Source organism: Phyllobates terribilis, unplaced genomic scaffold, assembly GCF_046119375.1.
Source record: "Phyllobates terribilis strain yellow unplaced genomic scaffold, ASM4611937v1 Scaffold_5__5_contigs__length_657084704, whole genome shotgun sequence".
Lineage (NCBI taxonomy): Eukaryota > Metazoa > Chordata > Amphibia > Anura > Dendrobatidae > Phyllobates > Phyllobates terribilis.
In genome coordinates, this window is record NW_027362765.1 from 72,632,610 (window position 1) to 72,660,335 (window position 27,726).

A 27,726-nucleotide genomic window follows, 5' to 3' on the forward strand; every position below is an offset into this window, starting at 1 on the left:
ATGAAAAAATAAAAAAAGTTATGGCTCTGGGAAGAAGGGGAGCAAAAAATGGAAGAACCGATGGTCCTTAAGGAGTTAATTAAATTAGTGATATATAGTGTTGAGCATTCCGATACCGCGAATATCGGCCGATACCCGATATTTCAGTATCGGAATTCCGATACTTAATTCCGATACTTTTGCAATATCGTATACTGGAATCGGAAGTTCCCATAATGCAATGAGCCATTTTCATTTTATTCAGCCAATGAGGATCCTAAGAAGTGTGGGCACATCCTGTTAGGCATGTAGGCATCTTAACTAATGGCATGGCTGTGATTGGCTGCTGAAATGATGTCATGATGCACTATAAAAGCCGCCGCCGCCATTTTGAGCTCACTCTGCTGTGAATTCAGTTAGGGATAGGACGCTGTTGTTCTGAGGGACAGTTTTAGCTACCTATTTGCTCTATTCTGCTTTACCCAAGCTACTTTATAAACCGCTGTGCCTTGCAGCGCTAGTGCACAGTTCTCTGCTGTTCAACGCTTTCTGCAAGGTCTCTGTGTGAGTGCAGCTCACCCTGTAGTGTGTGCTTCAGCCACGTCTGGTTGTAGTGCACTCAGTGTGCATCACTGCCTCATACATTGTCCTTTTTTGCCAATTCACAATTTTTCCTGATATCTCCTATTAGTGTGGTGGTTCCATCCGTATTCAGCTAAATTGGTTCCAAACACACTATATAGGAGTAGATAGAGAAATTTTTTTGGTCTTGCAGCGCTAGTGCACAGTGCTCTGCATCTGTACTGTTCACCGCTGTCTGCAAGGTCTGGTGTGTGAGTGCAGCTCACCCTGTAGTGTGTGCTTCAACCACGTCTGGTTGTAGTGCACTCAGTGTGTGTCACTGCCTCATACATTGTCCTTTTTTGCCAATTCATAATTTTTCCTGATTTCTCCTATTAGTGTGGTGGTTCCATCCGTATTCAGCTAAATTGGTTCCAAACACACTATATAGGAGTAGTTAGAGGAGCCTTTCTGCAGCATTGGGCCCTGCAGCCCCAGCCAGATTAGTATTAGCCTATTTTTTGCAGCCTCATCTATTGCATTGTAGGTTACCTTCCTACATTGTAATAGCTACAAAAAGTTTGTGATACTATCGTTATTACATCTTTAGGCACATCCAGTGTCTTTTTGTGACGAAAAAAACCTAAATAAAGTTCACCAAACACTCCACTTTACAGTTGTGTAGGCCACATTAGCTCATATTAAAGTCTAGTCCACACTTTATAAAATTAGTGTTTCTTATACCTGTTAGCAGCTGTTCAGGAATAAGCACACTAAGCCCTTAGTACTTTTCTGCCTATCTTTATCAGTCTACCAAGATGAAGAAGGCAGGGAGTAAGGCATGTGGTCGTGGGCGTGGGCGTGGAGTTTCTGCAGGGAGAGGACGTGAGGATTCTGTGCCTGCAGGGAGAGGACGTGGGGATTCTGTGCCTGCTGCGGTCACCAGTGACTCAGCATCCCCCAGTTTTACCAGGGAACAGTCCTTTATGCGCAGCTTTGTAGGAGCTAGCCGTACCCCACTGCTGCGCGAGGACCAAATTGAAGCCGTTGTCTGATGGATGGCAGCTAACGCATCGACTTCAATTAGTTCCAGATCCTCTCAGGTCCTGAGCACTGAAGAGCACCCATCTGTCTCTTCACCACCTGCCAAATTGCCCAAGCAGTCAGAGAGCCCTGGACAGGAGCCATCTCTACTTCTGTTCTCTGAATCTCTTGGCTTGGAAAGAGGGGGCCAGCCAAGCAGAATTCGAGAATTTGAAGAAGAGGTAGTATGCAGTGATGCGCAACCGTTTTGTCTCTCTGAATCTGAAGAGGCGGGTGGGCCAGTGCCTATGGTCAGCAGCACACCTCAGTACGCATCTGATGATGAGACTCAGGTGCCACTTTCTGGTGCGTACTGTGCTGTCGAGACTACCCAGGAGAAGCAGTTGTTTGAAGAGGGTGGTGTAGATGATGAGGTCCTTCACCCATCATGGCGTGAGGGACAGGAAGGTGGTGGGAGCAGCTCTGAGGAAGAGATTCCCCGAACGGCCCAAAAAGGAGGGAGAGGGAGGGGGCAGACTTGGTTGCCTGTAGTCTCCACTTCGGCACCCATTAGGAGCATGGCTCTTCCAAAATCCAAAGCGGGCGCTCCCAAGACTTGCAGTGCCTGGTCCTTTTTTGACACCGTTGCAGATGACATTTGCTTTGTCAAATGCAAGCTGTGTAATCAGAAGGTGAAAAGAGGGAAAAGTGTCAGCAACCTCAATACCACAAATATGTGGAAACATGTGCAGACCAAGCACGTGGTGGAGTTACAAAAACACACTGAAGACCTAGGCCAACCTACAGCGCCACCTACCACCTCTTCAGCTCGTGTTGTAGCCTCTTCCTCCAGCTCACACACAGCTTGTTCGGCTTCCTCACAGGATCGCCATGGAAGAATCTCTGGCACTGTTGTACAGAGACACAGTGTAATTCCACCCACAGCACCACTTTCCCAGTCATCCTCACACTCCCAGGCCAGTCTACAGCCATCGTTAGCACAGGCATGGGAGAAAAGGCGCCCATACTTGGCAAACCACCCCCGAGCACAGGCTCTGAATGCTGGCATTGCTAAACTACTGGCCCTTGAAATGCTATCATTCAGGCTGGTGGAGACTGACACATTCCGTAACTTTATGGCATTGGCAGTCCCACAATACAACGTGCCCAGCCGCTTTTATTTCAGCAGGCAAGCCGTCCCTGCCCTGCAACATCATGTGGAGGGAAAAATTAAACATGCGCTACAAAACGCCGTCAGTAGCAAGGTCCACCTGACCACCGATGCGTGGACCAGTAAGCATGGACAGGGACGATACCTTTCCCTCACTGCCCATTGGGTAAATGTTGTGGAGCCGGGTACAAATCTTGAGAGTGGCGCTGTACGTGTTCTGCCAACTCCAAGGATTGCAGGAATCCAGTCTGTACACATTGACTCCTACTCATACTCCAGTTCCTCTGAATCAGCGCTGCAGGAGCCGTCACGGTCTACCTCCACATCGACCCGTGAACGGTTACCTGTTATGGTGACCAATATGAGCACAGCCGTGGCCGAACGTCAACAGGCCGTATTAAAATGAGTTTCTTTGGGGAATCGAAGCCACACAGCGCAGGAGCTCTGGAATGCCATCAAGCAGCAGAGCGACGTGTGGTTTGTGCCAGCGAATCTCCAGCCAGGCATGGTAGTGTGTGACAATTGCCGAAATTTGGTGGCAGCTCTGGGCCTAGGCAACCTCACTCACATCCCATGTCTGGCACATGTGCTCAACTTGGTCGTGCAGAGTTTTTTGAGGGACTATCCGGATCTTGATGCACTGCTTCACAAGGTCCGCATAGAGTGCGCTCACTTGCGGCGTTCCAGCAATGCAAGATCACGCATTGCAGCTCTGCAGCGCCGATTACGTCTTCCGGAACATCGCATCATATGTGACCTACCCACCAGGTGGAATTCAACGTTACATATGTTGGAGAGGTTGTTTGAGCAGCAGGCAGCAGTAATGGAGTACTAGCTGCAGCAGGCGCAAACAAGTCGCTGTGCGCGCCGTTCACACTTCACCACCACTGAGTGGGCCTCTATGAAGGACATTTGCCACGTTTTGCGTGCCTTCGATTATTCCACGCGGATGGCGAGTGCAGATGATGCACTAGTCAGCATGACTATCCCCCTTATCTGCCTGCTTGAAAAAACACTGCAAGCACTAAGGGACGAGGTTTTGGAAGAGGTGGAGGATGAGGAGTCACAAATGCCATCTGCTTCTCTACAGTCTGCGCAACGTGGTTCCTCACAAAGGCCTAGGCAGGGGACACTTTGTGAGGAGGATGAGGAGGAGTCAATGGATGAGGAAGACATCTGTCCAGAGGAGGGAGGTACACAATGCTCTAGTAGTCAGTATATAGAGCGAGGGTGGGGTGATGCAGAGCAGGCAGAGATCACGCCTCAAGCAGGGGACAGCGTTTCTTGGCCAGTTGGCAGTCTGCAGCACATGGTTGATTTCATGCTGCAGTGCCTGAGAAACGACCGCCGCATCGCCCACATTCTCAACACGGCTGATTATTGGGTGTCCACCCTCCTAGATCCTCGCTACCGGGACAACTTACAAAGCCTCATAACACCGTTGAACCGGGAGCGTAAAATGCGGGAGTACCAAGACGCACTGGTGCATTCCATCATGTTCTCCATTCCAACCGAGAGCAGTGCTGCTAGTGCTTTACAAAGCAGCTCAGTGCGTCGAGGCAGTGGAGGAAGCTCTGCACAAAGAGGGAGCAGAAGCAGAGCCTCAGCACAAGGCAAGACCAGTATGGCCCAAATGTGGCAAAGTTTTGTGTCCCCGCCGCCACAAATGTCTACACCATCACAGACGGCTCCAGTCAGCAGGAGGCAACGTTTCCGTCAGATGGTGACAGACTACATGTCTTGCCCTCTTAGTGTACTCCCAGACGGCTCTTCTCCCTTCAAGTTTTGGGTCTGTAAGCTGGATACATGGCCAGAGCTTAGTCAGTATGCATTGGAGGTGCTAGCTTGCCCTGCTGCTAGTGTATTATCGGAACGCGTCTTTAGTGCCGCAGGTGCTGTACTAACAGACCGTCGCATGCGACTATCCTCCGATAACGTTGACCGGCTTACTTTTCTCAAAATGAACAAGGCCTGGATCTCTCATGAATTTGCCAGTCCTCTTCCAGAATAAATAATTGGTTGGCAACAGTATCCAAGTCTCCTGTTCTGTTCATGTTTCTACCACCTGAACTGTAATCCCTGAGCTCCAACACCGCCAGTTGGCGCTCGGAAGTGCCGTCTGCACAGTCAACACTTGCTGCCGTGTTATTGGGGTTCAGTAACGTCAGCTGTTCCCCTGCTGTGCGGACGGCAATTTCTCCTGCTCTGTCCACATTCTCACTACTACAGATTTTAAAGTTGCTCCAATTACACCTCTGGCTCCTCTGTTTTCAGTATTATCCCTGAGCTCCAACACCGCCAGTTGGCACTCGGAAGTGCCATCTGCACAGTCAACACTTGCTGCCGTGTTATTGGGGTTCAGTAACGTCAGCTGTTCCCCTGCTGTGCGGACGGCAATTTCTCCTGCTCTGTCCACATTCTCACTACTACAGATTTTAAAGTTGCTCCAATTACACCTCTGGCTCCTCTGTTTTCAGTATTATCCCTGAGCTCCAACACCGCCAGTTGGCGCTCGGAAGTGCCGTCTGCACAGTCAACACTTGCTCCAGTGTTATTGGGGTTCAGTAAAGTCAGCTGATCCCCAGCTGTGTGTCCGGCAAATTCTCCTGCTTTGTCCACATACACTGTACTACGGATTTAAAACCTCCTCCAAATACACCTCTGGCTCCTCCGTTTTTAGTATTTACCCTGGGCTCCAATACCGCTAGTTGCTGCTCAGAAGTGCCGTCTGCACAGTCAACGCTTGCTCCAGTGTTATTGGGGTTCAGTAACGTCAGCTGATGCCCAGCTGTGTGTCCGGCAAATTCTCCTGCTTTGTCCACATCCACTGTACTACGGATTTAAAACTTGCTCCAATTACACCTCTGGCTCCACTCTGTTTTTAGTATTTACCCTGGGTTCCAGCACCGCCAGCTGGTTCTCGGTAGTTCCATTTGCTCTTGTACCTTCTACTACCCATCCGGGTTCCAGTACCGTCAGCTGGTTCTCGGCAGTGACTTTGGCACGGGTACTCCCTCCTGCCCAGCCTGGTTCCAGCACGCCAGCTGTTTCCGGGTAGTGTCAACGTCACTTTGCCTCCAATGCGTTGTCCTGTCATGTTGCGGTCGGGTTAGCCGACTCTATGGTGCCTGCAGTTTAGGTGACTCCTATGTGGGCTGCGGGATCTGGCAATGAAGGCTGGTTCCATAGTGCCAATAGGACAAGCACCCCCTGTAGGACTGTGGGTTTTGGTAACTGCGGCCAGCTCGCGGCCTTGAACTTTTTTTTACATGGGTACCTTCTGCTACCCATCCGGGTTCCAGTACCGTCAGCTGGTTATCGGCAGTGCCTTTGGATTAGGTGCCTCCTTCTCGGTATCCAAGTTCCACCAACGTCTGCTGGTCCTTGGTAGTGCTTTCTGGCACAGGTACCTCCTGCTTAGTAACCGAGTTCCAGTACCGTCAGCTGGTCTTCGGCAGTTCCATTGGCTCTTGTACCTTCTGCTACCCATCCGGGTTTCAGTACCGTCAGCTGGTCCTCGGTAGTTCCTCAGCTTTCTTGTACCTTCTGCTACATTTCCAAGTTCAAGCTTTTTGAAATGGTTCTTGGTAATCACTCTAGATCTCCCTGACGAGGACCCTGAAGACCAACCCTAAGAAGACGAGGACCCCGAAGACGACGACCCTGAAGATGAGGACCCTGAAGACCACCCCGAAGAAGACGAGGACCCTGAAGACCACCCCGAAGAAGACGAGGACCCCGAAGACGAGGACCCCGAAGACGAGGACCCCCGAAGACGACGACCCTGAAGACCACCCCGAAGAAGACCAAGAAGATGACCCTGAAGAAGTTGACCAAGAGGACAAAGAAGAGAAGACAAGCACCAAGATACAGAAGAACAAGAGACAGAAAACCAAGAAGCAGAAATACAAGAAGCTGCAGAACAAAAAGCGGAAGAACATTAAGCATAAGACTAAAAATCAGAGCAAAAGATAATATCTAAATTATAAGCAGAAGATGACTAAGCAGTGTATGGGGGTGAGTCCGTTCCTCCTCGTGGTGCCCCTGGAAAAGACCTGCTGCTGCAGGCCAAACTGAACGCGGACAAATCCTGTTGTAAATCTTTTGTGACGGGCAGAACGAAAGGTGTAATGTCCAACCTTTTATAGATAACAACTACAGGAATGCCTGCCACAAATAAGAATATGATGAAGAAGAAGAAGAAGATGAAGAAGTAGAATATGAAGAATGTAAAAAAAAAGAATAATACGAAGAAGATGAAGAAGGTGAAGAAGAAGTGGATGAAAAAGATGCTGAAGATGATGAAGGAGAAAGTGTGGGAGAAGTAAAAAAGAAGGTGAAGAGCATGGAAGTAGTGAAACATAAATATCTGACAAAATATAAAAAAAATTAAGTCAATATTTCCGTAACAAAGAACGTCTTAAAAAAAAATATTAATTCCTGCTATTCCATTTGATTGGGCTAAACCTCTATGCCTTTATTGTCTCCCCCACCTCCCCCAATACATTCTACATTATTCTTAGTTGTTTTCCTTCATGTAGAATTAACCTACAAGGAAAGAAAGGGTTTATTTTTATTCCGATATTTCTGTCCCATTGACTTGCATTGGGTTCCGGTATCGGAATTGGCGATATCCGATCCTTTTTGGGTTTCGGTCCGATCCAATCCGATCCGATATTTCCCGATATCGGAAGGTATCGCTCAACACTACTCATGTTTTAACTCAGGAAGAGTTCAGACATCAATATTTATTGGAATAACCATGATTTTTAATCACAGCTTTCATGCGTCTTGTCATGCTTTCCACCAGTCTTTCATACCGCTTTTGGGTGACCTTATGCCACTCCTGGCACAAACGTTTACTTTTTCGGTATCGGTCCGATCCAATCCGATCCGATATTTCCCGATATCGGAAGGTATCGCTCAACACTAGTGATATATGAAAAGTAAACGATGCCTGATCATCTCAATGCCCTTCCAATGTGTAAAACTAAACATTTATTTCATTTTGAGACTGTATGAGCAAAATCTAACAAATCTCTTTTATTTTTTATTCTTTCGACGTTCTTCGTGGAGAATTAATATTGGTATCATTTTAAAGTACGAGTCAATGGCATCACTTGTGCATCAGATCAGTTTTGGAAATAAATTCTGTTTGCCGTTCGCTCTATGCAAGTTTTATTCTAATGGAACATCAGGCATTGGCCTGGCAGTGCGTGGGTGAGGTTATGGTAAACAGCCTTAGAAAGTTGAGACGGGAGCAGCTGAGCTTGTGCTGTGCAAGTTCACGAGAAATTAAAACATTCCATGTGACCAATTGTTTCCATTGGCTGCCATTATATATAAAAGAATATAAAGGACTTTGTCTCCTTTCTTGTATTCATGATTTGGATCCATTAAAAAAGTGCAAAACCATACACTTTTTCCAAATCCATGGCTTCTTCTAAATCTCTGCCCTGCTCTCTGCTAGACTGCATGTATCTGACAGGAAGGTATGAGAGGGGCACTAATCAAAAGTCAAAGAAAAGGAGAGGTCCAGTGTGAAGGATCCCCACCTCACCCACCCGCCTGACTTCGCTATTACATCAGACAGATCACGTGATACGGATCCGCACTTTGCACCAACGTAATGTTCTGCACCCCTCGGGGACAGATAAGGTCAGATTGGTACAGTTTTACCCAGACACCCCCTGTCCGCACGGGTTCAGGAAGGTACTGAGAGTGAGAAGAGGTGGTCCACTCAGTCACTGACGTGGCTCCACTTGTTTACACCCTTGACAGACTGAGAGGCCCCTTCCACTAGCCCCAGTGAAAATAGAACCTTATCACTCCGGTATCACCCCTCCCGCCACACACATTCATTATAAGTTTGCCCTCAAGACTGATGCAAACCTGAAAAAGCAGTTGCGAGTAGCAACATCACTAATACCACCTAACATCACAGCCTCACCAAAGAGAAGCATCCAGCCATCACATTAGGGGGGAGGAAATTAAATGTTTAGCCAAATATAGCAGGGTTATTTTCAAATTAATAGTTTTGCTTGGCCCCAGAATAATGGTATAAATATCCAAATGACCTTGGCAGAAAAAAAGATTCCCCATTCCTGATATAACTGGTAATGATTGGTGCTGGCAAAATGAAACATGAACCTATGGAGAAGATCAATCCTATCCAACAGAAGTGAAAAATTGACAGCACAACCTAAAGGCCTAACATCATAATCTAATAGTCACTGATTTTTGTACTATTTTTTTAGTCAATTGGTAATTTATTTGTATTAAAATTTGCATTGCAAATGTATAAAATATATATTGATATGATTTTAGTGTAGTAATAATAAATAAAATAATTTTTATTCTTGGCAGATGAGTGTACCAGGAGCTCAGAGGGACATCTGATACTTTCAGATTTCGCAACAGATGATCATGGTATTACACCAGATACATATGAAGAACATACCATTATCCCAGATATACCTCAAGCACTTCTCAGAACAAGTCTTTCATCTGATCATTTTCAACCTGTCGTTTATTCTGCTTCGTCATTGACCGATATGCAAAACAAAAGTCATAGAAGGACTAATGAATGTGAAATACCTCTTAAAAAGGAGAAGCCATATTCATGTTCAAAATGTGGGAAATGTTTTAATGAGAAATCACATGACATTGAACATCAGAGAATTCAAACAGGGAAGAAGCCATTTTCATGTTCAGAATGTGGGAAATGTTTTGAATGGAAATCATATCTTGTTAGACATCAGAGAACTCACACAGGGGAGAAGCCATATTCATGTTCAGAATGTGGGAAATTTTTTATACAGAAATCACATCTTGTTACACATCAGAGAATTCACACAGGGGAGAAGCCATATTCATGTTCAGAATGTGGGAAATGTTTTATATGGAAATCACATCTTGTTATACATCAGAGAATTCACACAGGGGAGAAGCCATATTCATGTTCAGAATGTGGGAAATGTTTTATAGAGAATGCACATCTTGTTAGACATCAGAGAACTCACACAAGGGAGAATTTATTTTTATGTAAGGAATGTGGGAAATGTTTTACATTGAAAGCATATCTTGTTAGACATCAGAGAACTCACACAGGGGAGAAGCCATTTTCATGTCCAAAATGTGGGAAATGTTTTACAAAGAAAGTAACTCTTGTTGGTCATCTAAGAACACACACAGGGAAGTAGTGATTTTTTTTTTCATTATTGAAATCTTTTAAGTAAAAAAATGCAAGTTGCTGTATAATAAAATCACACATCTACAAGAAAGAGGAAAAACAATTTGGAGCATTAGATGATTATTAGAAAAAGTATACAATTACCAATTGTGACGATTCAGCTTTTAATCTTAATAAACCAGACGTCTAGATCTGTTAAGCCAAGTGAAATACACTATTATCTTTGTGTTGGCTTGTAAATGTATGTGTATTTCTGTGGCGAGTAAAGGACATATGATTATTTGTATAACCCTGATTGTTGTCTTCTATTGGTCTGTGGAACAATGAATGTTTGCTAACTATGTTGATTAAGCTTTGTGTGGACTCTGTGCCTTGTTGACTCACAAGACAGAGGACAAACTGTGCAAATTCATTAAATTCTCAATCAATGAGACCTGAGCCCTGCCCTTTCCTCCAAACCTGTGACTAATGACCTTACACAGATGTAAATGTAAACAGGGATGTCTGTAGTGCTGAAAGGAGAATCGAGAAGCATCAGAAAGACTTTACAAAGAGAATGAAAGACATCCTTCATGACAGTAGATGGATTGCATGGCGGCTCCACCCAAAGAGACACAGATTTGCATTCTATATGATTCTAGCCTAAGGGTATATAGCCCTGACTGGAAAGATAAGGATCTGCTCCATTGACCATCAGAGAGCCCGTGGATACATGTCAGGAGACCGGGTTGGGACAATGAATTCACCTGTCTCCATGGATATGTTTTTTGGGGTTGCCAGGCAGGACCCTCTGGTCGCTTGGAATCCATGGAGACATTCAGAGAAGCCATATTGGCACCAGCCTGTCATCTGGCCCCACAGAAACTCTCGGAGAGGCCAGGGTGGGATCCTCGGGTCTCCTGGCCTTGCACCTTGATGGACTTTTGGCTTCCTAAACTTGCCTCTACCTTCTCTCTTTGGGGGGCCCACCAGAAGCTGGCGAGGGGCACTGTTTGAGGTAGAGAGGTAGTTGGCCCTGAAAGTCCCAAAGTCGCAGATGTTCTATCCCATGCGGTTGGAGCAGAAGGGTGAGACTGTATAATGTTGTACCATCTTGGGTATTTGCTGGGATTGTTCTAGGTGTTTATTGTCCGGTTTGTGGTTCAATAAAGTATTTCCACACTTTTTTACCCTCACCCTGTGTAGTCTGAGTAGTGTTACGCCCACGGAAGACTCCGTGTCTTCACACAAATGTTTTCTATTGAAAATCAATTTGTGTTCATATAATACACCTATGTATGAATAATATACAGTTAGAACCAGAAATTTACATACACTATATAAAAAGACACATGTATTTTTTTTCTCAAAACCTGACATGAAATCAGAATAAACTTTTTCTGCTTTAGGTTAATTGGGATTACCATAATTTTTAATATTTGCCAAATGCCAGAATAATGAGAGAGAGAGAATGTTTTAAGGCATTTTTATTACTTACTGCAAAATCAAAAGCTCACATACACTAAGATTACTATGCCTTTAAACAATTCTGGACTGCCTGTTATGTTCTGCTACCAAAGCTAAGGAAAGAGAGGAGATCTGTCCCTACTATGAGACTCAGCTGAATCCCTACGATGTAACAGGGAACCTGATCCTGCGATCAGACCTGCTGAAGTCCTAATCTAGTCTGTACGAAGACCTATAGATGTGGGGAGGGAATCCCTACAAGTACTAAGGACTGGGAGGAATATGGGACACCTCCTAACAGAAATAGTAGCAGACAGACGAACAAACAAAATAGATAGAACATAGAGGTCCGTAGACCAAGCAAACTAACAGAGTTAGATACAGAGCACAGGCTAGCTAGAAAGTAGATATACAATGAAGTCCAGCAAAGCCAGAAGGGCGGAGCAGGACTAAATAGGCCAACAAGGTCATGTGACCAGCAAAGGAAAAAAAACCTAACAGCAAGGTTCTAACAGTACCCCCCCTTCTAAGAGGATCCTCCGGATCCCCTAGGACCAGGCTTATCAGGAAATCTCCTGTGAAACGCTCTGATAAGTCTGGACGCGGAAACATCATCTGACCTCACCCAAGAGTTATCCTCGGGTCCGAAACCTTTCCAGGCCACAAGATACTGCAAACTACCTCTATACCGTCTAGAGTCAAGGATGCGAGAAATTTCATATTCCCCGTCCTCCACCACCGGAGGAACAGAGGCAGAGGCGTCACCATCCGACACAACAGCTTTTTTTAACAGAGAGACATGAAAGACCGGATTAATTCTCCAGGAGGTAGGAACCTCCAACCTAACAGCAGATTGGTTGACAACCTGAAGCACCTTAAAGGGCCCTACAAACTTGGGACCCAATTTCTTAGAAGGAATCCTCAACCGCAGATTCCTAGAGGACAACCAAACCATGTCACCAACAGCGAACAAAACCTCCTGTCGTTTCCTATCAAAGTAGTCTTTAGATTTTCTGTTGGCCTCCTGAAGATTACCACGCACATCCGTCCAAACTCTTTCCAAATCACCGGAAAAATTCTCCTCCTCAGGCACGGCAGATCCCAACTTGGAGAACGACCCAAACGACGGATGTCTCCCAGAACAACAAAAAAAAGGCGAACAACCAGCAGAAGAAGATGTATGATTGTTCAGAGCAAATTCGGCAAGTGGCAGAAACTCAGACCACCCCTCTTGATTGTCTGCCACAAAACAACGCAAGAACTGCTCAACATCCTGGTTTTTCCTTTCTGTCTGGCCATTAGATTCAGGATGATATCCGGACGAAAACGACAAATGAATTCCCAACCTGTCACAAAAGGCACGCCAAAAACGAGCCACGAACTGAGGACCCCTATCAGAAACAATGTCAGTAGGAACGCCATGAAGTCTGACAATTTCCTTGACAAAGGCCTTAGCGAGAGTTTTAGCGCAGGGCAGTTTGACGAAGGGAACCAAGTGACACATCTTGCTAAAGCGGTCCACGACCACCCAGATGACAGTAAAACCCTCAGAGGGGGGAAGGTCAGTTATAAAGTCCATAGCCAAATGTGTCCAAGGAGCACTGGGGACCTCCAAAGGACAAAGCAACCCCGCAGCAGGAGTATGTGAGGACTTAGCTCTAGCACATATAGTACATTGGCGCACCCACTTAATGACTTCCTTCTGCCATCCAGGCCACCAAAAACTGCGACCCACCAGTCTCTTGGTCTCAGAGATTCCGGGATGACCTGCCAACCGAGATTCGTGACACTCAACAAACAAATCTCTCCTAAAGGTCTCAGGCACAAACAACCTCCCATGAGGAGTGTTAGATGGGGCATTCTCCTGAGCTTTAAGAATCTCATCTTCCAAAACGGAGTCTAAAGCAGCTATCACAACACCTTCTTGTAAAATGTTTTCCTCTTTCTCAGCACCGACTATGGGAGAAAAACTGCGAGACAAGGCATCCGCCTTAACATTCTTAGTACCAGGGATGTAAGTAACGGAGAAATTAAACCGCGAGAAAAACAGTGCCCACCTAGCCTGACGGGCATTCAGGCGCTTGGCAGCATCAAGATATATCAGATTTTTATGATCCGTAAGAACCTGAACGGGAAATTCCGCACCTTCCAAGAAGTGGCGCCAGTGTTCAAATGCGAGTTTAATAGCCAATAATTCCCGATTACCAATATCGTAATTCAATTCAGTCTCCGAAAATTTTTTTGAAAAAAAGGCACAGGGATGTAATCCATCCCCGTTATCCTGAGACAATACTGCGCCAACCCCCACAGAGGAAGCATCAACCTCAACCAAAAACGGCCTAGTAACATCAGGCTGCATAAGGATGGGAGCAGAGGTGAACCTCTCCTTGAGATACACAAAAGCTTCAATGGCCTCAGAAGACCACTGAACCGCATCAGCACCTTTCCTGGTGAGATCAGTCAGAGGTTTGACAATACTAGAAAAAATTTTTATGAACTTTCTATAGTAATTGGCGAAACCCAAAAACCTCTGTATCGATTTCAAACCAATAGGCCTAGGCCATTCCTGCACAGCCTGAACCTTAACCGGATCCATCTCAAAACCTTTGCTGGAGATAATGTAACCCAAAAAACTAATTCTCTGTACCGCAAACTCACATTTCTCCAGCTTAGCAAAAAGCGAATTGTCCATTAATAACTGTAATACCTCACGCACGCTCCGCCAATGAGACTCCAGATCTGGCGAATAAATCAAACTGTCATCCAAATACACAACCACATTTTTACCGATCAAAGGTCTAAGGATGTCATTAATCAGATTCTGAAAAAATGCAGGAGCATTAGTGAGACCAAAAGGCATAACCAGATTCTCAAAATGACCCACAGGAGTGTTAAAAGCAGTCTTCCATTCATCACCCTCCTTCATGCGCAACAGATTGTATGCCCCCTTAAGGTCAATTTTAGAGAACCACTTGGCCCCCAATAACTGGTTAAACAGATCAGGAATCAATGGCAGTGGGTAAGGATTGCGTACCGTAATTTTGTTAATCTCACGAAAATCCAGACAAGGACGTAAACCGCCGTCCTTTTTTTTTACAAAAAAAAATCCAACCGCCACAGGAGACTTAGAGGGCCTAATGTGACCGGCGGCCAAGCTTGTCTGTATGTATTCCTCCAAAGCCTTCCTCTCAGGAATAGTAAGGTTAAATAAACGACTCTTAGGAAGAGTCGCTCCAGGGACAAATTCAATAGAACAATCATAGTCTCTATGGGGAGGCAAAACCTGCGATTCCTTCTCAGAAAAAACTCTCCAAAAATCCTGAATAGGAACAGGCAATTCTCCCCTATCCAAAGCTGCAATACGCCCGTTACAACACTTGTCATAACATTTATGGCTCCAGGATTTAATTTCACTGGTAGACCAATCCAGTACAGGATTGTGAAATTTTAACCAGGGCAAACCCAATATTACTGGAGAAGGCAAGTTATTCAACACTACCAAATCCAATTTCTCATGGTGAACACCATTAATAGTGAGAGGAAATTCACTGACCTTGAGAGTAATATTCTTCAAAGGGGAACCATCCACAGAAACCACAGCAATGGGGGATGATAAAGGTTCGGGTTTTAAATTGAGTTTTTCCACGAATCCCCCATCAATTACATTCAGTGTAGACCCGCAATCAACAAACACCCGAAATTCCATTAATTTTTCCTGAGCAATCGTGGAAGCAGCTAAAAATATACCCTTGGAATTTAAACAGGCAATACGGGCGTGACTGACCATTTTTTTTTCTTTCTTCATACGAAGCTCACAGCCTTTAATCAAATGACCAGATTTTCCGCAGTAGAAACACAAGCCTTGCGAAAAACTACGGTCTTTTTCTTGAGAGCGAGGTGCCACCGATCCAATCTCCATCGGTTCACCACTGTTAGTACACACATTATCATAACCAGAAACTGACATAGCAGAGGATTTGCTCTCATTAACCCTAGCACGCAGTCTTCTATCCACCCGTATAGCTAATTGCATAGCCTGTTGCAAATCTTCAGGTGTAGGATAAGCAATTAGCAGGTCTTTAACCCTTTCACTGAGCCCAGCAAGAAATAGACTTTTCAGAGCAGAATCGTTCCACCCTGTTTGAGTGGACCAACGACGAAAATGTGTACAATATTTTTCCACATTACCCGATCCTTGTTTTAGACGTCTCAACTCAGTCTCAGCTGATGCGACACGGTCAGGATCATCATATAATAGTCCCAAAGCAGAAAAAAAACTATCCACTGTTCTGAAGCATGAATCACTAGGTTGCAAAGAAAAGGCCCACTCCTGAGGCTCTTTGCGCAAAAGTGACATTATGAACCCTACGCGCTGGGATTCATCCCCAGAGGACTTAGGTCTCAAACGAAAATACAATAAGCAAGCATTTTTAAATGAAAAAAATTCTCGGTGTTCACCAAAAAACAAATCCGGCAAACATACCTTAGGCTCCAAGAAATGTGCTCCAGGACAGTTACTCACGTGCTGACGGAGCTCGGCCACCTCCAGAGAGAGTCCCTGCAGGCGATGAGCCAAATCCTGAACCGACACCATGATGGAACAGAAAAATCTTTCCTTAGAGAATTTGCTGGCTGGACTTACTGTTATGTTCTGCTACCAAAGCTAAGGAAAGAGAGGAAATCTGTCCCTACTATGAGACTCCGCTGAATCCCTACGATGTAACAGGGAACCTGATCCTGCGATCAGACCTGCTAAAGTCCTAATCTAGTCTGTACGAAGACCTATAGATGTGGGGAGGGAATCCCTACAAGTACTAAGGACTGGGAGGAATATGGGACACCTCCTAACAGAAATAGTAGCAGACAGACGAACAAACAAAATAGATAGAACATAGAGGTCCGTAGACCAAGCAAACTAACAGAGTTAGATACAGAGCACAGGCTAGCTAGAAAGTAGATATACAATGAAGTCCAGCAAAGCCAGAAGGGCGGAGCAGGACTAAATAGGCCAACAAGGTCATGTGACCAGCAAAGGAAAAAAAAACTAACAGCAAGGTTCTAACACTGCCCATATGATAATGTCATGTGTTTGGAAGCTTCTGATTTTTTATCAACATCTGAGTTAATTGGAGATACACCTGTGGATGTATTTAAATGCACACCTGAAACACACTGATTCGTTGTGTAGCATCATGGGAAAGTCTAAAGAAATCAGCCAAGGTATCAGGAAGAGAATTGTGGACTTATACCGGTCTGGCTCATCCTTGGGTACAATTTCAAGATATCTGAAGGTGCCTCATTCAGCTGTACAAACTATTATACGCAAGTACAAACAAGATGGGAATGTCCAGCCATCATACCGCTCAGGATGGAAAAGGGTTCTGTGTCCCAGAGATGAACGTGCTTTGGTCCGCCATGTGCATATGAACCCAAGGACAAAAGCAAAAGACCATGTGAAGATGATTGTGGAAGCTGGTAAGATTGTGTCAATATCCACAGTGAAACAAGTACTGTATCAATATGGGCTGAAAGGCCACTCTGCCAGGAAGAAGCCATTACTCCAAAAGAAACATAAAAAAAGCCAGATTAATGTTTGCAAATGCACACAGGAACAAAGACCTTAATTTTTGTAGATATGTCCTGTGGCCTGATGAAACTAAAATAGAACTTTTTGGGCATAATGACCATTATAACATTTGGAGGAAAAACGGAGAAGCTTGGAAGCCCAATAACGCCATCCCAACTGTGAAACACGGGGGTGGCAGCATCATGTTGTGGGGTTGTTTTGCTGCAGGAGGGACTGGTGCACTTCACAAAATAGATGGCATCATGAGAAAAGAAGATTATATGGCAATACTGAAGCAACATCTCAAGACATCAGCCAGGAAGTTAAAGCTTTGGCGGAAATGGGTCTTTTAAGTCGACAATGACCCAAAGCATGCTGCCAAAAAGGTAACAAAGTGGCTTAAGGATAAAAAAGTAAATGTTTTGGAGTGGCTATCACAAAGCCCTGATCTCAATCCTATTGAAAATTTATGGCCAAAGCTGAAAAGGCAGGTGTGAGCAAGGCGACCTACAAACCTGGATCAGTTACACCAGTTTTGTCAGGAGGAATGGGCCCAAATTCCCACCAACTATTGTGAGAAGCTTGTGGAAGGATATCCCAAACGTTTGACCCAAGTCATTCAGTTTAAGGGCAATGGTAACAAATACTAATGAAATCCATGTAAACTTTTCACTTTGCAGGTTTATTCTGATTTCATGTCAGATATTGAGAAAAACGTGCATATGTGTCTTTTTATGCAGTGCATGTAAACTTCTGGTTTCAACTGTATTTAGATCAGGGATGTCAAACTTAAACTCACAGAGGGCCAAAATGAAAAACTTGAACAAAGGCATGGGCCAACCAGTATACAGTACAATGGACCTAAATAGTCCTCCATACAGAATAATGGGCCTCACAAAGTCCTCCATACAGAATAATAGGCCCCACATGGGGGTGGCTGTTCTGGTGTCATGGGCCAAATATCACCGTCCTGCGGCTCAGATTTGGTCCATGGGCCGGAGTTTGACCTGTATGATATAGATGTATAAGATATTTAATATTTACATAAATAAGTTGTCTGATGCCGCTCTCTTCTGTTTGATGTAACATTGTCATTGTAGAGTTGATGCTATAGTTCAGAACAGTTGCCATCCAACAGCTAGCATGTTTGTTAACGACTGCCGATATGCATTAAAATGGTGGCCATTTAGGGTCCTTATTCCTCACCTTAAAACGGCGATGTGAAGTAAGTAAATGACGCCCCCCCAGTGAAATTCCCTCATAAAAAATTATATAAATCTGGTATCGCTATAATCGTACTGACTCAAAGAATCAATTGTTCTTAGCACTTTGAACCGCACGGTAAACCACACCAAAAAGAAAATAAAAACAATAACTGAATTTTTCTCTTTTGGCCATTCTCAGTTTGAAAAATCATAAGAAAAAGAGCTCTCAGAACATGGCAAAAAAAAAACCAAAACTTTAAAGAAACTAAATAAATTTGGTATTGCTGTAAACTCACTGTCTCGAAGAATAAAGTTGTCTTATAACTTACACGGCATAAGAAGAAAAATAAGAACTATGGTTGTACTGCTGTATAATTGTTTATCCGAGCTTTCAAAAACCGGAATAAGTCTCGGTTCACATTTATCCTCTGCTGAGCACTGTAAGGAAGCCAGATTTCCACCTGCACAGTAACAAGGCAGTGATCCAGGCAAGTTCAGTTCAATGAAAATAATAAGTCTTTAATTGCCAAATACACAAATTAAACACCGACCTTTTACGTCCAGATTGCAGCCGGTAACGTCCCCTTCTAGTTCGGTACCGTGGGCACCTGCACTGCGGTAGGAATCTAGAGTTCTGCGTCTGCTTTTACCCAGGTCTTTAGCACCTGCACACCTGTAGGAATCTCGAGTGCGGCATCAGCTTTCCCAGGTCTCCGGCACTGGTCTGTGTTCACCTCACACAGCCAGGCACACTCAGAACCTTCAGCTCTGCAACACATGAAACAAAACCGGCCACTTTCCTGCAGGTGTAAATGTGGCCATGAGCCACTTGCAAGACCCAGTCTGGAGGGAAAGATCCGTCCCACTACCTTCCTACAAATCTTTTAAAAAATAAAAGCCCATGTCAGGTTTCTTAATCTAACTTGGTAAAATAGCTTGACCCAGTCCACATTTACTTTTATTTTGCTCTGTATCCACAGCTGTGGCCTCAGTGTAAATCCCCAAAACTGCGTTTCAGAAAAAACTTAGATGGAACCACTCACTATAATGAGGCAGATGGCGTCACTTTGGACTCAATCTGAACTCTGTTCCGGCTGTGTCCCATCATTTTAGGCATCTTTTTAGTTCACAAGTGTGGTTGACCAAGGTTCTATGCAAGCCTAAAAAGATGGATACCACCAGAAGAGACACTAAGCGGAGTCCAAAGTGTCTCCAACTGCCTCATTATAGTTAGTAGTTTCGTCGGGGGTTTGGTCTGAATTGCATTTTTCTGGGATTTACACAGAAAACCCATTGTAAGTGCTCAGCGTAGAACACAAGAAAGTGATCCCAGCCTTATACTGGAAGGAATCAAAAAATGTTATTTACTTTAAAATGTTACCAATGAAAACCCTAACTTATCCCTCACAAAACCAGCCCAAACACAGGTCCATCATCTGTCATTGGAAATAGAGGGGGTTCCCACAATACTGGTAGAACAAGTGACGGCTCTCACCCCCTCAAATAAAATCCACTGGAATCTGTGCTCCCAAATCCAAATGCCCCCCTCTTGAGCCCCACTGTGCCTAAACCGTATTAAGTTGCCACATTTTTTATATCATTGTAGAGGGGAGAGACGAATTACAGTAATAATTTTCGGGGTGCTCGTCTTCAGCTGGGCACAAGCTGGGAATAATGTATGGGGGGTATGGGCTACAATATATGGGGTACTACACAAAATGGGGGCACAATGTATGGGCACTAAACTGGCATATTTGCAATTCTCCAGAATAAAGCCTGGCATGGATGTTAAACTAGTCACTGTAGCTGTAGATGAATTCAGTGGGCGGTACAGTTTCTAAAATGTGGTCACTTTTGGTATTTTTCTGCTGTTCTGGCACCTTAGAGGCTTTGCAAATGTCGCCCGCAAACTATTTCAGCACAATCTGTGCTCCAAGAGCCAAATAGCGCTTCCTTCCTTCTTCCAGATTATGAGGCACTTGTGGGTTGGTTCAATACTTACTACATCACTAGATGAATTCTTTAAGCAGTGAAATTTCCAATATATGGTCACCTGGGGGGGGTCTTCTGCTGATCTGACACCTCAGGGTCTCGACTAATAGAGCCCCACAATCTATTCAAACGGAATCTGCATTCTAAAAGCCAAACAGCATCGGTTCCCATCTTCTCCAAGATGGCCCATTTCACTCCACTATCCCGTCTCCCATCGGCTCCAGTGCTTGCGGAGTAGTTCATTCTTCATATTTTCCATCTCCATGGTCTACTGCTCCATATTGTCTCAGATGCTGGCGTCCAGTTTACTTCTTGCTTCTGAAGGGCCACCTGCAAATCACTAAATGTCACTCTGGATTTCTCTTCAACCTACCATCCTCAATCTAATAGCCAGGTACAGCTAGTCAATCAGATCCTGACTATCTTCTTGCGGCACTTTGTTAATGCCCACCACAGTGGCTGGGTCAAACTCCTGCCTTGGGCCGAATTCTCTTGTAACAGCCATCTCAGTTAATCCTCTGTCAAATCTCCATTTTTTGTAGTCTACGGTTCCAATATTCCTTTCCCTGTTCCTACCCCCCCTCCAATATTCCTGATGCTGAATCCCTCATCAAGGGTTTTTTGAAGATCTGGGAGGACACCAAGTCCTCATTATTGAACTCCTTGGAACAGATGAAAAGACACGCAGACAAGAAACGTCTGGATCCACCTCTTTTTCGTCCTGGGGACAAGGTCTGGCTGTTCGTCTCAAGGTGCCATCCTATAAATGGGTGCTCATTTCATCGGTCCATTTGAGGTTCTGAAACAGATTAATCCGGTAGCCTATAAGCTCAGACTCCTGGCCTCTCTACGGAATCCCATTTCTTTTTATGTGTCTCTCCTTAAGCCTGTTGTCCTCAGTCCTTTTTTCAGAGATCCTGGTACCACTCCTACTCCAATCAGCACTGAGGACATTTTTGAGGTAGAGAACATTCTGGCCACCAAGAGAATAAGAGGAAAAACTTTTTTTTCTTGTGGATTGGAAGGGGTTTTGTCCTGAAGAGAGTCCTTGGGAACCTAGGGAGAACATCCATGCCCCTCTCCTGGAGAGATTCCTTGTGGTCTTGAAAAAGAGGGGTGTAAAACTGTACTGTAGTGCTGGCGTCTCTGCCTTATGCCTCCCTCCCCTGGCAGAGACACCGACACACCTACCGCTGTGGCCCCCATTCCGCACTTCCTGGTCCGGCTGCTGATGCCTGGGGTGTGCGCAAATCCTTGGAAACTGTGATTAAGACGCGCGTGATCCTGTCCTCTTAAAGGGACAGCGACACACCGTCCTAAAGTGTCCCAAGCCAATGGCTGAGAGACCCTGATTATTTAAGGCACCTCCACCTGGGAGATGCCTGTGCAACATTTTATGTCTGTCACTAACACGCTTGTTAGTTCTAGGGTCCCAGTGCGGTTTTAATGGCAGCAGGATCTAGCTTTCCCAGACACATGCAGACTTTTGTTTTGAGAGGAGCTCACATTGCCAGGGTCCTGGTATAAAGAGAAACGCCTTATCGTGGCTACCAGGTACACATCAATTGGCCAATTTATGCGCTAAGATTTCTCAGTTATTTCTATTTTCTAGAGCAGTAATGCTATTCAAATTTCATATATTTTATATTCGCATACTTAGCGTTGCAGAGTGCTGCTTTATTTATTAATTGTATATGGAGGTAGCTGCTCCTAGTAAGCACCTTTGCACACCTAATTCTTGTTTTGGAAGTGCCGGTCAGTTTTTTCTGCTTATATGTATATGCTTTGACTGAGCACTCCGCCTCTAGGCCACAGGCGGTTTTAATTGCAGCAGGATCTTGCTTTCCCAGACACATGCAGACTTTTGTCTCTTATAGAGGAGTTCACATTGGCAGGGTCCTGGTATAAAGAGAAACGCATTATCGTGGCTACCAGGTACATATGAATTGGCCAATTTATGCTCTAAGATTTCGCAGTTATTTCTATTTTCTAGCGCAGTAATGCTATTCAAATTTCATATATTTCATGTTTGCATACTTAGCGTTGCAGAGTTCTGCTTTATTTGTTAAATGAAGTAGAATGTGTCACGAAAAAATTGCCTCAGAATCACTGAGATATTTTGATGTGTTCCAGAGTTATAACACAAAGTGACACTGGTCAGAATTGAAAAATTTGGACTGGTCAGGAAGGTGAAAACAGGCTTGGAGGTGAAGGGGTTAAAGTCTATTTTGTAATTATTCACCTGTTTTGTTCCTTATTGTTCGTCATTGTGGGCAGGGTTTGGGTTTTCGGGATGTTTTTGGCTGATTCACAAGTGTACTCCTGTGACCCCTGCAGTTATTGCATGTACATCTGGAATTTTTATGATGTTTAGTGTAACATAAGACTTTTTGAGCCACAAAGGTTAAGGACAAAAGTAAAGAGCATTTCTGGTTTTGCACAAAAAAACATCAACAAATATAATAGAACAAGTGTGTCCAGAGCTTAATTGTGCTCCAATATAATAGGAAAAATTAAAGTCCCCTAAAGCCTCTCACCCTCCCCTCTCTCACAGAGAATCTCTCAAGGAGAAAAGAGCTGGCAATGTAAGAATCTTTTTGAATTAGAATTGCATGGTTGACATATGGGAAGGAGATTATGTATGGCTGAGAAGTGAAAAAACTAATTAAGACTCCATACAGAGTAAAGGTAATTAAACAGGAAAGATCTTTTCTAAGATCCAGATAACAAATGGATATGTGTTTATGCATAGATCGTGAAGTGGATAAGTCTCTTTTGTCCCCAGAAAGCACATCCTCAGTTGAAAGGAAACATTACATCTGCAGCTAGCTGGTTTGGTGCCGATTGGAAGTTATGAATATTGCGGTTTGTATAGATCCAATAATGATGGGACATACATTTTCAACTTCAGGACTAATAGGGGAAGAATATGTATAGTTTTTCATAACTGTGACACATGCCTATAAGCCCCAACATAATAGTGACCAAATCTCCGACAACAGCCATGCCTCCTATCTATTGAAAGGTAAAATCCCGATAAAAAATATGACAGCGATATCAAACTCCTGTGATCGTCAGGAGTGAAGGTTATTGTGAATGTTGGGAATATCATAATCTTCTGAAACTGAAGCCACATCCCATGTCTAGCTCTGTTGTGAGTCATCAAGGGGAGGTATATTGGTGTAAATTACCAGGATTGGGGATGAGGGGTGCCATACATACCAGTATTGGGGATGAGGAGGCCATGCATACCAGGATTGGGGATGAGGGGTGCCATACATAACAGGATTGGGGATAATGAGGCCGTGCATACCAGGATTGGTGTTGAGGAGGCCTAGCATACCAGGATTGTGGATGAGGGGGCCACACATACCAGGATTGGGGATGAGGGGGCAATGCACACGTCTACTTCAGTGGGCTAGAGGAGCAGCATACAGAGAGATTTCCACGTGATCTGCCCTGGGCAATTCACTTTTTCAATTGATGAACGTCTCTGTAATCTTCTAAATTTTATTTTTGTTTTCCGTAATGCCATTTACTAATTTATTAATCATGACAGCTTTGTTGTTTATCGCGCAAAAAGGCTGAAAGTAAGTAGACATGGGTAATTTGAGTTAGTTTTTATTATGTAGAGCACACTTTTCTAGCTTCCGAAATATATTTGTTTCGGAAATTGGGCTGCTAGTTTATAATATGTCTCTCCCCTTTTTTCTATATTACTGTGTATTTATAATATGTCTTCTCCCTTTTCTTTACCCCATTTATGTAAGAAATCCTTAATGAAAACTACTTTAACAAAAAAGGAGCATGATTTGTCGCTCTTTCTGTTCTTCAAAATTTGCGATGTATGTATTATTGGAACCAGCAGAATGTATGGGCTCCTACCGGGTATATATTATTGGAGACAGCAGAATATATGGGCTCCTGTCAGGTACAGTACAGACCAAAAGTTTGGACACACCTTCTCATTTAAAGATTTTTCTGTCTTTTCATGACTATGAAAATTGTACATTCACACTGAAGGCATCAAAACTATGAATTAACACATGTGGAATTATATACTTAACAAAAAAGTGTGAAACAACTGAAAATATGTCTTATATTCTACGTTCTTCAAAGTAGCAACCTTTTGCTTTGATGACTGCTTTGCACACTCTTGGCATTCTCTTGACGAGCTTCAAGAGGTAGTCACCGGAAATGGTTTTCACTTCACAGGTGTGCCCTGTCAGGTTTAATAAATGGGATTTCTTGCCTTATAAATGGGGTTGGGACCATCAGTTGTGTTGTGCAGAAGTCTGGTGGATACACAGCTGATAGTCCTACTGAATAGACTGTTAGAATTTGTATTATGGCAAGAAAAAAGCAGCTAAGTAAAGAAAAACGAGTGGCCATCATTACTTTAAGAAATGAAGGTCAGTCAGTGCGAAAAATTGGGCAAACTTTGAAAGTGTCCCCAAGTGCAGTTGCAAAAACCATCAAGCGCTACAAAGAAACTGGCTCACATGAGGACCGCCCCAGAAAAGGAAGACCAAGAGTCACCTCTGCTTCTGAGGATAAGTTTATCCGAGTCACCAGCCTCAGAAATCGCAGGTTAACAGCAGCTCAGATTAGAGACCAGGTCAATGCCACACAGAGTTCTAGCAGCAGACACATCTCTACAACAACTGTTAAGAGGAGACTTTGTGTTGCAGGCCTTCATGGTAAAATAGCTGCTAGGAAACCACTGCTAAGGACAGGCAACAAGCAGAAGAGACTTGTTTTGGCTAAAGAACACAAGGAATGGACATTAGACCTGTGGAAATCTGTGCTTTGGTCTGATGAGTCCAAATTTGAGATCTTTGGTTCCAACCACCGTGTCTTTGTGCGACGCAGAAAAGGTGAACGGATGGACTCTACATGCCTGGTTCCCACTGTGAAGCAGAGAGGAGGAGGTGTGATGGTGTAGGGGTGCTTTGCTGGTGACACTGTTGGGGATTTATTTAAAATTTAAGGCATACTGACCAAACATGGCTACCACAGCATCTTGCAGAGGCATGCTATTCCATCCGGTTTGTGCTTAGTTGGACCATCATTTATTTTTCAACAGGAAAATGACCCCAAATACACCTTCAGGCTGTGTAAGGGCTATTTGACCAAGAAGGAGAGTGATGGGGTGCTACGCCAAATGACCGGGCCTCCACAGTCACCAGACCTGAACCCAATCGAGATGGTTTGGGGTGAGCTGGACTGCAGAGTGAAGGCAAAAGGGCCAACAAGTGCTAAGCATCTCTGGGAACTTCTTCAAGATTGTTGGAAGACCATTTCCAGTGACTACCACTTGAAGCTCATCAAGAGAATGCCCAGAGTGCGCAAAGCAGTCATCAAAGCAGAAGGTGGCTACTTTGAAGAACCTAGATTATAAGACATATTTTCAGTTGTTTCACACTTTTTTTGTTAAGTATATAATTCCACATGTGTTAATTCATAGTTTTGATGCCTTCAGTGTGAATGTACAATTTTCATAGTCATGAAAATACAGAAAAATCTTTAAATGAGAAGGTCAGGTATATATTATTGGAAGCAGCAGAATCTATGGGCTCCTGTCAGGTATATATTATTGGAGGTAGCAGAATGTATGGGCTCCTGTCAGGTATATATTATTGGAGGCAGCAGAATGATTGGACTCCTGTCAGGTATATATTATTGGAGGCAGCAGAATGATTGCAATCCTGTCAGGTATATATTATTGGAGGCAGCAGAATGTATGGGCTCCTGTCAGGTATATATTATTGGAGGCAGCAGAATGATTGGACTCCTGTCAGGTATATATTATTGGAGGCAGCAGAATCTATGGGCTCCTGCCAGGTATATATTATTGGAGGCAGCAGAATGTATGGGCTCCTGTCAGGTATATATTACTGGAGGCAGCAGAATCTATGGGCTCCTGTCAGGTATATGTTATTGGAGGCAGCAGAATGATTGGACTCCTGTCAGGTATATATTATTGGAGGCAGGAGATTGTATGGGCTCCTGTCAGGTCTATATTATTGGAGGCAGCAGAATGATTGGACTCCTGTCAGGTATATATTATTGGAGGCAGCAGAATGTATGGGCTCCTGTCAGGTATATACTATTGGAGGCAGGAGAATGTATGGGCTCCTGTGAGATATATATTATTGGAGATAGGAGAATGTATTGGCTCCTGTCAGGTATATATTATTGGAGGTAGGAGTATGTATGGGCTCCTGTCAGGTATATATTATTGGAGGCAGCAGAATGATTGGACTCCTGTCAGGTATATATTATTGGAGGCAGTAGAATGTATGGGCTCCTGCCAGGTATATATTATTGGAGGGAGCAGAATCTATGGGCTCCTGTCAGGTATATATTATTGGAGGTAGCAGAATCTATGGGCTCCTGTCAGGTATATATTATTGGAGGCAGGAGAATGTATGGGCTCCTGTCAGGTATATATTATTGGAGGGAGCAGAATCTATGGGCTCCTGTCAGGTATATATTATTGTAGGCAGGAGAATGTATGGGCTCCTGTCAGGTATATATTATTGGAGGCAGCAGAATGATTGGACTCCTGCCAGGTATATATTATTGGATGCAGCAGAATGTATGGGCTCCTGTCAGGTATATATTATTGGAGGTAGGAGAATGTATTGGCTCCTATCAGGTATATATTATTGGAGGTAGGAGAATGTATGGGCTCCTGTCAGGTATATATTATTGGAGGTAGGAGAATGTATGGGCTCCTGTCAGGTATATATCATTGGAGGCAGCAGAATGATTGGACTCCTGTCAGTTATATATTATTGGAGGCAGTAGAATGTATGGGCTCCTGTCAGGTATATATTATTGGAGGTAGCAGAATGTATGGGCTCCTGTCAGGTATATATTATTGGAGGCAGCAGAATGATTGGACTCCTGCCAGGTATATATTATTCCAGGCAGCAGAATGTATGGGCTCCTCTCAGGTATATATTATTGGAGGCCGCAGAATGATTGGACTCCTGCCATGTATATATTATTGGAGGCAGCAGAATGTATGGGCTCCTGTCAGGTATATATTATTGGAGGCAGGAGAATGCATGGACTCCTGTCAGGTATATATTATTGGAGGCAGCAGAATGTATGGGCTCCTGTCAGGTATATATTATTGGAGGTAGCAGAATGTATGGGCTCCTGTCTGGTATATATTATTGGAGGCAGCAGAATGTATGGGCTTCTGTCAGGTATATATTACTGGAGGCAGCAGAATGTATGGGCTCCTGTCAGGTATATATTATTGAAGGCAGGAGAATGTATGGGCTTCTGTCAGGTATATATTATTGGAGGCAGGAGAATGTATGGGCTTCTGTCAGGTATATATTATTGGAGGCAGCAGAATGTATGGGCTCCTGTCAGGTATATATTATTGGAGCCAGCAGAATGTATGGGCTTCTGTCAGGTATATATTATTGGAGCCAGCAGAATGTATGGGCTTCTGTCAGGTATATATTATTGGAGCCAGCAGAATGTATGGGCTTCTGTCAGGTATATATTATTGGAGGCAGCAGAATGTATGGGCTCCTGTCAGGTATATATTATTGGAGGTAGCAGAATG

The 27,726-nt window shown here is 44.1% G+C and overlaps 2 protein-coding genes across 2 annotated transcripts in view; both read left to right on the forward strand.

Annotated features, from left to right (window-relative positions):
* The window catches only part of LOC141270769 (uncharacterized), a 382,593-nt gene that overhangs the window by 20,926 nt on the left and 333,941 nt on the right, over positions 1–27,726 (forward strand). The window lies entirely within an intron of this gene.
* LOC141270763 (uncharacterized) lies at positions 6,752–10,988 on the forward strand. The gene is made up of 2 exons (XM_073680875.1): positions 6,752–7,070; positions 9,101–10,988. The coding sequence occupies exon 2, from the start codon at positions 9,289–9,291 to the stop codon at positions 9,934–9,936; it is 648 nt and encodes a 215-aa protein (XP_073536976.1). The 5' UTR covers positions 6,752–7,070; positions 9,101–9,288; the 3' UTR covers positions 9,937–10,988.